Source organism: Corythoichthys intestinalis, chromosome 9, assembly GCF_030265065.1.
Source record: "Corythoichthys intestinalis isolate RoL2023-P3 chromosome 9, ASM3026506v1, whole genome shotgun sequence".
NCBI lineage: Eukaryota > Metazoa > Chordata > Actinopteri > Syngnathiformes > Syngnathidae > Corythoichthys > Corythoichthys intestinalis.
In genome coordinates, this window is record NC_080403.1 from 33,332,936 (window position 1) to 33,345,837 (window position 12,902).

At 36.7% G+C, this 12,902-nt stretch overlaps 1 protein-coding gene across 2 annotated transcripts; it reads right to left on the reverse strand.

The window, feature by feature from the left end:
- Nucleotides 1-53: 53 nt before the first annotated feature.
- lsm14b (LSM family member 14B) lies at nt 54-6,450 on the reverse strand. Of its 2 annotated transcripts, XM_057847120.1 has the most exons (8): nt 6,255-6,450; nt 6,005-6,168; nt 5,190-5,316; nt 4,944-5,123; nt 3,658-3,735; nt 3,461-3,601; nt 677-800; nt 54-602 (listed from the first exon to the last, which is right to left on the reverse strand). In XM_057847120.1, exons 1-8 carry the CDS (start codon nt 6,379-6,381, stop codon nt 452-454), a joined length of 1,092 nt encoding a protein of 363 aa, XP_057703103.1. In that variant the 5' UTR covers nt 6,382-6,450; the 3' UTR covers nt 54-451. The 2 variants fall into 2 exon arrangements, with proteins under 2 accessions (XP_057703103.1, XP_057703104.1); XM_057847121.1 differs by lacking the exon at nt 3,461-3,601.
- Nucleotides 6,451-12,902: the final 6,452 nt, after the last annotated feature.

Here is a 12,902-nt window from a genome sequence, read left to right on the forward strand (position 1 = left end):
ATTGTGAGATGCCTTCTGAAGAAATGCAAATTATTTAAAGTGACCAGGAAAAGTTTCAATTAATCACCTTTTTTAATAGCAACGTCTACACCATTGATTTACAGGTAAGGGGAAAATAAAGTAGAGTTAACCGTCAATTACCAATCTGGATTGAAATGGACAGTCAAACATCTGGACGTACAGTGACAAAATTAAATTGCATGCCTGATAACACTGTTCAAGACTTGTTGCATGCCGAACTACAAATCAAGGCATTCACTTGGTGTACAGCTGCTGGAATAAAATAAATTACTCTACCTTTTAGGATTATAGAAAATGTACAGTATTCCCCTTAAGGCATAATTGGTAACAAAAACATACATTACGTGCTCCAGATTGAAAGGGGGGCAATTCTTAAATAAGTAGAAAACTATCATCTATTTACAGGGGGTGAGGGGGAGAAAAAATATTTTTACACTCTCCCACCATCAATTTTTGGGAGGGGTCGCTCTTCAGCTTTGCTCTGCCCTCTGCGGCCCCGGAATCCTCTGCCTCTCAGGAAACTTCCCTGCACTCCAAAAGTCTCCAGGTTCAACTTTTTCTGCTCAGCCCAAGTGGTCCTCCTGGGAATGCCCACAAATGGTGACTACATTAACTTGATGAAACCACCACGAGAAAAAAAAAGCTGCATTCTCACCTGGGCTTCATATCTGATGACATATTGTCAAAGAAGCCCTTACTCTTGTCATAGCATTTATCTCCAAGTGTCCCTTTTTGTGTACAAGGACTCTCAAGGGCTTCTAATGAGTCCACTTTTTCAACTGTAGCAGAGGGACAAATCATAACATCAGGTCGTTTTCGACATGATTAGCAAAACCAAACTATGCTCATATTGTAAGTTGCTATCATGCCTGTTATTCTCCTCATGCAGCAGTTTATTAAAAAAATATATAAAAATTAAAAACTGATCAACTTATAAACGAGCTACTTTTGCTGTACATGACTGAAATGTTATTAATGTGACTACAATGCAAAAACACCTTAAAACTAGTTAAATTCCCTTATTTTCAGTGTAAATCTACTAGAAAAAAGTGAAATTATCTGCCAGGTCGTTAATTTTTCTCAGATTTCTTGAAAAATAGGCTTTCATTAAGCAAAAAATAATCCTAACACTTATTTCAAGCAATGAATTCATATATTTGATCTCTTGTGTGCAATAAGCAAAAAACCCTTATATCAAGCAAAAAATTAAAGCAACACTAGGTAACTTTTCAACCTTTATGAAATATTTTCATAACATTTGTGATGTGTCGACTGACAACTAGTTGAATGATCCCTCCTTTATACCATCTTGAGGTCTATTGCTTCCGCCAGCACTAACTTTGAGGGTGACCAGGAACCCTGTCTCACACACACACACACACACACACACACACACACACACACACACACAAACAAACAAACAAAAACACAAACCTACACATGCGCTGACTGCTTTACGGCATACGACACTTGTCCCTTTCCCCATTCATTATAAAGACGCTTTCGCACAAATTCTGCAAAGATGGCAGCGCAACAAAAGAGAAAACGTTTTGTCTGAGGAGGAAAAAAGGGAGGCTACCGGGATATACAGAATAAACATTGGCCCGGCTTTGACTCGCTGATGTGCCATTGTTTAGCCACAACTGGATTCATTACCTTATTACTATCCATCTAGAGGCAACAGAGAGATTAATTGATTGATGATTTTATGACACAGTACAGGTGTGCGCCGGTCCTCATGGGAAACTAAGGCAAAACATGCCGCTTTTCTCCACCGGCGTTGCAAAAATCTAATAAAACTGAAAAGTTATAAAGTGTTGCTTAAGTATATTCAAGGTTTTTAAAAAAAAAAAAAAAAAAAACAACATTAAACACATTAAGCAACATGCTGCTTGGAACAAGCAAAAAATTCAAAGCAACAAATCTAGGAAATTAAACCTTAAAATAAGCTTAAATTTCATTCGAAACAGAACTCAAATTGTGAAATATACTTGAAACACTTGTCTTTTGTTGTAGTCGTTTTCCAAGATTACAAGTTATTTACCACGTTTTGACATTTATTAAAAAAAAAAAAAAAAAAATTCTTTTCAGAAGTTTGAGATGAACCGTCAATAAAAGTGATTTGTTCTAATTATACTAATTATACTGGAGTTTTCTTATTTGAGGGCGATGGGAACGTAAATGCAGCAGAAATGTTCTTAATTTAAGACTAGTTATTGTTCAAAACATTTGAAAGCATTTTTTTCTCTATTCAGGTGAAATATTAACTTGTAGATGTATTGTCTTTTTTTTCCCCTCATGGAACCTGCAGATGCATGTGTTGACTTGCATCATTTTTTTTTTTTTTTAAATAAATTTCAAATTCTAAATTAGTCTCAAAATAATGAAATTCTAAGTGTATCAAATGTGATACATTAGGCTATAAGGGGTTAACACTCAAAACAAGATTGAGAAAATTATGACTAGATTTAAGAAAATTTTATTCAGACGTTACAAATTTGCAGGGTGAGATATATCTAGCACTACTGCTAAATGGCACCAATGCAAATGGGTAAAATAATGGAATAATTACAGAGGTGAGTAGTAATATGTTACATGTACTCAGTTACATTTACTTGATTAACTTTTTGAGAAAAATGTACTTCAAAGAGTAGTATTACCAAGCCATACTTTTTACTTTTACTCGAGTATTATTTTTTGTCTGCGATGCTCTACCAATTTCATCAATGAGACATCGCAACAATAATTAAGTCTCCATTATACCAATCAGACGCAATCTTGCTGTTCTATGATCACGGCAACCTGTTCAATCATGTGGCGTCCTGAAACCACTGTAAAAAAATCAAGTAATTGACAGAGCGCTGGCCCTAATGACTCGAAAGCACAGATTTTAAACCTCTCACCCAGTCTTTATTTGGCACCGATGAACCGCGGAAAACCGGAGATATGATCATTTCATAATTGTAACTATGAAGGAACTATTCACTATTCAAACTACGAACTATTTTCTCCACAAGAGGGCACTCATGCTCTTTGGACAAATGCTTCATTTCTGTCTTTCCCCACGCTGAAATTCAATGATTTGTTTTTTGGATGGGGGGGGGGGGTTCTTTGACTTAATGTGGTTATGTAATGGGTTATTGCACAGTATCATTGTAACAACAATTTATATAGATTTACTGAAAAAAAGTACTGAAGTACTGTACTGAAAAGAAGATTTGTAAGTAGTTACAATGTTACTCATTACTTAAGTATTTTCAAATACTTTTTTTACTCTTCACTGCATTTTTTGGATGACTACTTTTACCTTTACTTGAGTAATATTTTGAAGTAATGCTACTCTTACTTGAGTACCATTTCTGGCTAATCCACCCACCTCTGAGAAAGGGAAGGGAAAAAAAAAAAACATGATTATTGGGTACACCTATAATGAACATACCTACACTCTCCTTCGTGAGATCACTTTTGAACTGAGCATTTGCAGTTTCAAAATCAAAATCTGACTCAAACTTCAAAGTTGTAGGCTTTGAGTTCTTTACAAGGAGCTGGCCTCTGCTACGGTTCCTGGACCTGCGACTCCCTGTATGACAGCATAAGAAGTAGATGGGCTATTTTTCATTTGGAGTGTTACGTTACCTTGTTTTTGCCTTCGTTTTTGAGTATCTGTGCTTTGGCCTTGTGACTTTCCTCCACTTGGCTGTGATGCAGTTTGATCTAAAATGAAAATGATAGAATTACCATAGGCAAAGTTTGACTTTTGGGGCAGGGGGGGGGCACAACATGTTGACGATCCTGAAATGCAGTGTCAGCAATAAAATTAACTTACAAGAATATTTATAATAATAAATGGTGTTATACTTATATAGCGCTTTTCCACCTTTCAAGGTGCTCATAGCGCTTTACGTTGACAATGAGTGTTTTTTTGCTTCCCCATCATCCTTAGGGGGAATTCTAAATCGGGCTGCTTAGGCAATACTTTTCACCAATATTGTCATCCATTGAATATGGTACACCCACCGGTGTCGTGCCAATTTAGTTACCCCAGTCAAAAATTGTTTCCCCTGGGTGGAGCCATTTGGAGGTGGATTTGTGTCTATTATTCAATAAAAAAAATGTTGCTTAAAAAAACCAAACAAAACAAAACAAAAAAAAACATTGTATCAAAATATATATTTTCAACCAAAAAAAGTCATTTGCGAAAGGCATTTTTTGTTGATTAAAAAAAAAAAAAAAAAAAAAAAAAAAATTCAAAGTTTTTTTTATTCAAGCAACTTTTTTGCTTAAATTAATGTTGATTTGTGTTTGGGCCACATTTTGGCTATGACGTTTTTGCCTTTATTGTTCAATCAAAAAATAAGTTGCCTAAAAAATTTTTTTTTTTAAATTTAAAAAAGTCAATCATAGAAAACGTTTTTGAATGCGAAACTATATTTGAGATTAGAAAATTTGCATTTGAACACTTAATTTTTCATTAAAAAAGTTGACTGAAGCAATCCTTTTTTTGTTTGGGCCATATTATGGGTAGGGCATTTGTGTCCAAATCATTCATCCCCAAAAAGTTTCTTCAATCCCAAAAAACAAATGTTCAATCAAAGCAAAAAATTTGAAAAATAAAATTGCCCTTTCCTAATTTTTTGTGTGTGAAAATTATACGCAAAGAAAATGACCATCTAAGGTGCTAGTCACAACATCTTTTCAAAAAATAATTTTGACCCATAATAAAAATATATATTTTTTGTTCATTTAATTCATTTTTGTTGCAGGTTTATTGCTTTACAACTTTTATGTATATAGGAAAGTCAATTTCATGTAATGACACTTTTCGGCCACCAGGGGGGCTGGCCCCCCTTTAAAATCCGCTTATGAGAATTACTTAAACATAAAGAGGTGCAGATGAGTGACCGCCCATTGAATAATCTTACCGCTTTGGACATTCTCTTTCTGAACTTGGGAAACTGCGCGCGGGACTGGTCGAACAGTCCGTTTGACCTGCTGTGGCTGCGGTGACGATTTCCCCTTTTTCTGAGCGCTGCTGGCTAACGGTACTGTCTGAACTGCCTGCTCAACCATAGGAACTCTCCTGGCGGGAATACCATGAAATCCTGGAACAGTGAAAAAATGACTGACACAAAACATTAAGGTGTGCAAGTATAAGATAAACACTGTACCTAGACCCATTGCCGCATTATAATGCTGGTTGAGGAGAGCGGTTTCTCCTAGCTGATTGTAGGTGGGCATCATGTCTCTGTAATAACTCCTTCGTGGGTGATATCCACTAGGGCATCCTAGAGATGACTTAAACAGGAAAAACAAATATGGAGCATAATCTGAGCATGTGCTGCTACACTTTGTCCTCAGTGTTGAGCACATTCAGCCCATTATTAGGACACAAAAAAACAATTCACACAACCAATACTGCCTTTCAACTGTTTAAAATGAGCACCAAACATTAAATACAGGCGTTTTTCCCCAGCCCTCAACATTTTTAATGTCATATTTTCATATGTATACAAATACTTGCTCGTTCCGAGGTTTCAATAACAGGTCCAAGTTCAAATAACTGGAATTTTCTGTCAATTATTCAATGGTTTGGGCTATACAGGGTTGATTTCTCTTGGAATGAATAAGGTATCCACCTACCTTCCTCTTTAGCCTGTATATTAAATACAACTGGACATAAATTAGGAGCAGAAATTAGGAAGATATGTTCCAAAATATTATTTAAAAATCTGCAATTTCCTGCAAATCTGTAGTATGTCAAATTTGAGGGAGTAGTTTCAACAGAAGCCATGTAATAGCTAAAAATAAACTCAATGGCAAATATGTTTAGGAACATCAAAGTCTGTTCTAGCTTGAATTCCAAGTTTGTAGTTTACGTCAAATCCTATCAGCGACAATGGCTGCCATTGACACCAACAAACATCTATTTTATCAACACCCCAAGTATGGTTCAATTAAAAATCAGAGAAAATCAAGAACAAACCTGTACAATAGCAGGATCTCGAGGGAGCCCATGGTGTGTTTTCACTGGCTCAGACACAGTGATATCCTTAATGTCACTTCCTCGAAATATTATGTACTCATACATTTCAACTTTAGGTGGAACTGGACTGTCAGTGCGCCGGTCTTCCGTCCCATAGGATTTGACTGTTTAAAATGTACACAGAATCACAATGTTGGCTCTGATGGATCACAACAACTGGATACAAATTATGCGATCATAAGGAACCTACCTTTGGCTAAAGCAACAGTGGACCTTTCCGTGTCTACAGAAGATAATATACCTTCATAACGAATCTGTGCCTTGGATATCAGACTTATTTTGCTTCCAATATAGGGAACTCCACCTCGGGTACTCATTTTTCCAGCAATTCACAATCGACGTGAGGTTGGCCACAGTTTATCTGAGCAGCAGGACATTAAGTCATCAGCAACGAGCAAAGTGGCGGCACCTGTCTTATTTATAAGATTGGCAGTAAAGCAATTTGCCCTGTCACCTGCACCAGAGGAAGGTTGGTTTGATTTTTCTGTCAGGTACACCCGATGTTTTGAGCGGAGAAAAAAATAGGTTTTAGTGAGCTATAGTTGCGCTGTCAAACCTGCGCAGCAGTACAAGACCCTTCAATAGACGAAAGGGCTCCACACTCATGTTCTTAATAGAAGCTTAGATACTTGTGTAGAAACATGTTTCTGAGACAGGCACGGGGAGAACATGTAAACTCCACACAGAAAGGCCAGAGCCCGGGCTTGAAACTTTGATGTCAGCACTGTGAGACGGACGTGCCAACCACTCAGTCATTGTGCCGCCATGAATTTACAAATGCAGTACATATACAGTGATCCCTCGTTTTTCGTGGTTAATGGGGACCAGAACCCGCCGCGATAAGTGAAAAACTAGTAGTAGTAGTAAGTAGACCCCCACCCACCCACCCCCCCAAAAAAAAAAAATCACTTTTTGTGTGTGTGTGCGTGTTCAATGTATTTATTCAGATTGAGCATTGGAAAGAGATCTATATAAGACGTGTTTTTTCACTTTTTTCCCGTCATATATATATATATATATATATATATATATATATATATATATATATATATATATATATATATATATGTATATATATATATATGTATATATATGTATATATGTATTAGGGCTGTCAAACGATTAAAATTTTTAAGCGAGTTAATTACAGCTTAAAAATTAATTAATCGTAATTAATCGCAATTAATCGCAATTCAAACCATCTATAAAATATGCCATATTTTTCTGTAAATTATTGTTGGAATGGAAAGATAAGACAAGATGGATATATATATTTAACATGCGGTACATAAGGACTGTATTTATTATAACAATAAATCAACAAGACGGCATTAACATTGTTAACATTCTGTTAAAGCGATCCATGGATAGAAAGACTTGTAGTTTTTAAAAGATAAATGTTAGTACAAGTTACAGAAATTTTATATTAAAACCCCTCTTAATGTTTTCGTTTTAATAAAATTTGTAAAATTTTCATTCAAAAAATAATCTAGTAGCCCGCCATTGTTGATGTCAATAATTACTTACACAATGCTCATGGGTGCTGAAGCCTATAAAATCAGTCGCACCCAAGCCCCAGCAGAGGGCAGCAAAACTCCAAAAAACACAATTAACAAGTGGGTATTTGACTGTACGGTCATTTAAATCTGTCTGAGCGGGGCATGTGCGTTAATTGCGTCAAATATTTTAACGTGATTAATTAAAAAAATTAATTCCCGCCTGTTAACGTGATAATTTTGATAGCCATAATATATATATACACACATATATATATATACATATATATATATATATATATATATGTTTTTTAAGCACATCAAATGTAATAATTACTTAATGTTTAAACATGTTACTGTGCCACCAAATTATTTTAAAACAAGAATAAAGCAGAAAAATGCGTGGCTTTATTAAACGCTTCATTGAGTGAGTCAACTCGAATCTGCTCAAGCTGCTAACTTACAGTCCCTGACAAAAGTCTTGTCGCTTATCCATTTTGTAGAAACAATTGCTAATAACCTGACTTTTACTTATTCAAGTGGTTTCAGAAATGGCTCATGTGAAAGCTAAGACCCTCCCAAAAGATTTTGAATGTATCAAAATAGATTTGTTTCACGGCAACAAGATTTATCATTTAATGAAGGCATAAAAGTCAAATTTTGGCAAGACAAAAGTTTTGTTGCCTACAGAAAGTAATGTGAAAAATGAAAAAATGTACTTTAAATACAAAAATATGTTACATAACACAAGCGAATTATGTAGTGGTGCTGTGAGATCCAAATTTAATATTTTGTATGACTTCCATGGGCTTGAAGGACTGCATCCATGCGGTTCGGCAAGGATTCATACAATTTATTGATGAAGTCATCAGGAACATCAAAGAAAGAAGTCTTGCATGCCTCCCAGAGTTCATCAACATTCTTGGGTTTCGTCTTCCATGCTTCCTCTTTCATCCTACCCCAGACATGCTCAGTGATGTTCATGTGGGGTGACTGGGCTGGCCAGTCCTGGAGGATCTCGATCTTCTTTGCCTTGAGAAACTATGAGGTAGAGATTGAAGTATGTGATGGAGCACCATCCTGCTGCAGAATTTGTCCCTTTTTATGGTTAGGAATGTAAGAGGCAGCTAAGATTTGTTGATATTTCAGACTATTTATGTTGCCTTCCATCCTGCAGATCTCTTGCACACCCCCATACTGGATGTAACCCCAGACCATGATTTTGCCACCACCAAACTTCACTGTTTGCTGAGTGAATCTCAGATCCATGCAGGCTCCAGTTAGGTCTCCTGCAATATTTGCGGCCACTGTGTTGTAATTCAATGGAATATTCATCTGAAAAATCCACATTTTGACACAAAACAATGAAGTTTGGTGTTTTTTTGGGGTTATTTGGGTTGATTTGGGAGGGTCTTACTTTCATATGAGCCATTTCTGAAACCAATTGAATAATTAAAAGTCAGGTTATTAGCAATTAGCAACAAAATGGATACGCGACAAGACTTTCTTCAGGGACTGTACACAAAATGAGTTGCCACAGCAACTTTTTAGCAAGATAAAGATGATTGACGCATGCGGCGCTTTGAAATCCGCTTCCCTGGCAACTTCAAACATTATACGTCTGTCAATTATCGTAACATTAATACGCGACTCCAGTTAACTCATTGCCTGTCCAACAGAGAGGAGGGAGAGGGAGGGAGTGAGAGTGAGACTACGCAATCGGCTCAGGACAACTTATCTGTATTTTCTTTTTTTTTTATTGAAAAAAAAAAAAAAAAACCGCAATGGACTGAGGACAGGAAGTGTTAAGCGCGAAGTAGCGAGGGATCACTTTAATCAAAAAATATTTGTATCAATTTATCCCCTTTTTTTAAAAGTCCTCTTGCAAAGTGGTAAATTGGTATACTAGTACCCTCTAATGGCCAGTTTCCACTGCGTGGTAAATACTAATCTTCATTCATTCATGGGTTGAACTATCTTCTCCACTAGAGGTCACTCATGCTCTTTGGATGAATAATGTTTCATTTCTGCTCTTTTTTTTTTCTCTCTCGCCGGAATTCAATGATTTAAAAAAATGTATTTCTTGGGCCTAATGTTGTTATTGTACAGTATCATTATAACAACAGTTCATATAGATAACTGTGCTGAGATTAAAAAAAAAAAAAAAAAACACATTGATAATTAAAAAAAATCAAAAATCAAACAAAAATGCAAGCAGTTACTCACAATGTTACTCATTACATGAGTATTCTTTTCACCAAGTACTTTTTTACTTGAGTACATTTTTGGGATGACTACTTATAACTTTACTTGAGTAATATTATTTTGAAGTAACGCTACTCCTACTTGAGTAATTTTTTTGGCTACTCTACCCACCTCTGATCACAACTATATGGAGATTTTGGAGTGTGAAATCGGACTACCACGCATGTTTCAGGTTGCATGAGGATGCTTGAGTACCCGGAGAAAACCCACACAGGCAAGGAGAGAACATGCAAACTCCACACAGGAAGGCCGTAAAATTGGGATTAGACCTTTGATTTTAGAAATGCGAGGCAGACCAGACATTATCGACACGCCTTCGCCTACAAACCATGTTATTTCTGCTTGTTTTCTCTGTAATCATTCAAAAAAGAACATGCCGGTCAAACACTGCTGCTATGGAACTTGCTTGTAGAAACAACTCTAGACATTACGACATATGAAGGATGTTTTCTCCATACATTTCCCGAAACCAAAAACTCAGAGGAAAAATTGTGAAGATTGGATCAACTTGCGCTGACATCCAAAAGACCAGTTTAACGCCAGCAAGGTGAAGCCATTCACATTTTATATACAGTAAACATTTTGTTGGGGGCCATGGTCCTTAAGAGGAAAGCCATTTTGATATTTTTACTTATTTTTTAGCGTGGTGTTTTGCCGTGCTGCTTCTGACAATGAACTGCGAGCGCTACACAAAAATAGCAATGTAAATTGCCCCCAAGAAATGTCAGAGATGTAAAACAACCAGAGGATATAATATATAAGAAAGACAAGGCATATGGTTGTAAAGGATAGATTGCTGAAACAGGAGAATGTCATTGTCAGTGGCGTAAGGCAATGCACACAAAAAAAGGTGTCGATAAAAAAGCTAACTCTGGATCAGGTCCGCTTGTCTTTTTCAGCCTTCGACACTCAAGCCATCTCTTTAACTGAACATTTGCATGTTCTTCCACATCTTTACCAGTTAATTTGGCACCAGGGACATCATTTTCGGACAGAATTGGTAGGTTTAGCTCAGTAAACATCTCGTTAATACACTCTTTCCATTCATTTACTATAGACCCCACTCACATGACGTCACAAGCACGCCTCCGCGCCATATTGTCCGTCAGCTCGCCGTGTTTACGCATTACCGCTACGTAAATTCCTCCTATTATGGCGTGTTTTTCTGCTCGTTAACGTTAATAATCAAAATGGTGAAGGCGTGTGTGGCGGGTGGTTGCAGTAACAGAGAAGATAGATGGAGAGACTTGAAGTTCTGCCGTATTCTGAGAGACCCGGAGAGGAGAGCGAGATGGAGTGCTGCAATTCGACGAGAAAACTGGGCACCAAACGATCACCACAGACTATGTAGTAGTCATTTTATACCTGGTAAGATGCATTTAATATATATTTAGAGGGTTTTGGGCTGACAACCATAATTAAGATCATTGCGAGGCTAATCGCCGACAACATACAGTTTCAAATTCAAGATGTTTATTTCTTCCGCCATCATTATTTTTTAATAATATTTAGCTGGTACCAAGTGAAAGAAGCTGGCCTCGTCTACGGATCATCCATTAAACAGGGGTGTCCAAACTTTTTGCAAAGGGGGCCAGATTTGGTGTGGTAAAAATGTGGGGGGCAACCTTGGCTGATTTACGTAGAACAATATATTTAAACAATTTTTACAAGCCCTTCTGTGTGTCACATTTGCTTTATTATTATTATTTTTAATTCATAATTTCAACAATCTCGCCTTTGTGGTGTTCTCTTTCGACACTTGGGCTTTTGCGAAATACTGCTGCTGTGAAATTAAACTAGCTTCAAGTTGCTATAATTTCTCGCTGCGTATCTTCCCTGTAATGTTGTCGTACATGTCAGCGTGTCTTGTTTGGTAATATCGCGTCACATTGAACTCTTTGAAAACAGCGACTGTCTCTTTGCAAATGAGGCAGACACAGTTGTTGCGTATTGTATTGAAGAAATAGTCCAATATCCACCTATCCTTGAAGCGGCGGCCATCGCAGTCAACTTTTTTTTATTGTCGCCATTTTAGAAAATTGAAAGTAAAGGGTCACACGGGGTAATGTTGCTTAGAGTGCTGCTCTTAAAGTTTTTCAAAGTTTCGTGAGAATAGGCTGAGTTTCTGTGGACAAGATAGTTGTAGATATCAGGGTAGCAGATGTCAGGCAGAGACGGCGAAGACAGCGGGTCGAAAATTATCGATTTAGGCATCACATATGGATCTGGCGAATGGATAGACTGAAGCTTTTCCACATAACGCCTTTTATGCAACGCATCCAATGGGTTTGCAGCGTCTGAAAGCACCGGGGCTTCCATGAATTGCACTATAAATTGCACGACAAATTGAAACCATTGAGAATACGGATAAACAATGACGGACAATATGGTGGCCGGATACAGCTACACGTCATTGTGTGACGTTGGTGAGTGGGGTCTATTAGGGAAAAGCGGGACGTTGACCCGCCCAGCCACAATTGCTAACGTCATGAATATTAATGAGCAAAAGGGACGTGTTGCTTGCCGTACACCATTGAAAGCTTTCAACAATGAGTTAAAAATTACAAAAAAACAAAAACAAAACAGAAAACTAGTGTTATTGCTGTTCTGATTGTATTGTATTTAGGGTATGGGGGCCACAACCAGAGTATGTTTCTGTTCTAATTTATTTTAATGTTATTTATTTATTTTTTATTAAAGAATTATTACTTATTCATCAACAATTAAAATATACAAGTATAAATTCAATACCAAATGTTAATATTGCTGCCTGCGTTTTTTTTTTTTTTTTTTTAAATCCCCCGAAAAAGTAGTTCCTAGTAGTTTTGGTACCTGTTAGCTACCAATAAATTTATACACGATAAAACAATGAACATTGTTATTATGAATTTAATTCTGGACAGAACAGGTCAATTTATAGACAAAGTACATTATTTGTGATTTTGTGGTTATGACACTGGTTTTCCTTGCACTATCAGTAATTACCTCATAAGTGAGTGACGTAACTACAAACATAAGGTGTCCAAAGGTGTGCTTCACACTTTATTACGTTATTTTCTAAACAGACAACCATGTTT

Bases quoted from the DNA above. Each gene is read 5' to 3' on its own strand.
- lsm14b (XM_057847120.1), bottom strand. From the start codon at position 6,381: ATGAGTACCCGAGGTGGAGTTCCCTATATTGGAAGCAAAATAAGTCTG. The intron at 6,169-6,254 runs GTAGGTTCCTTA...CATTTTAAACAG, and splicing joins CACTGTTGCTTTAGCCAAAG to TCAAATCCTATGGGACGGAA. The intron at 3,736-4,943 runs GTAAGATTATTC...TTTTCATTTTAG, and splicing joins GAAAGAGAATGTCCAAAGCG to ATCAAACTGCATCACAGCCA.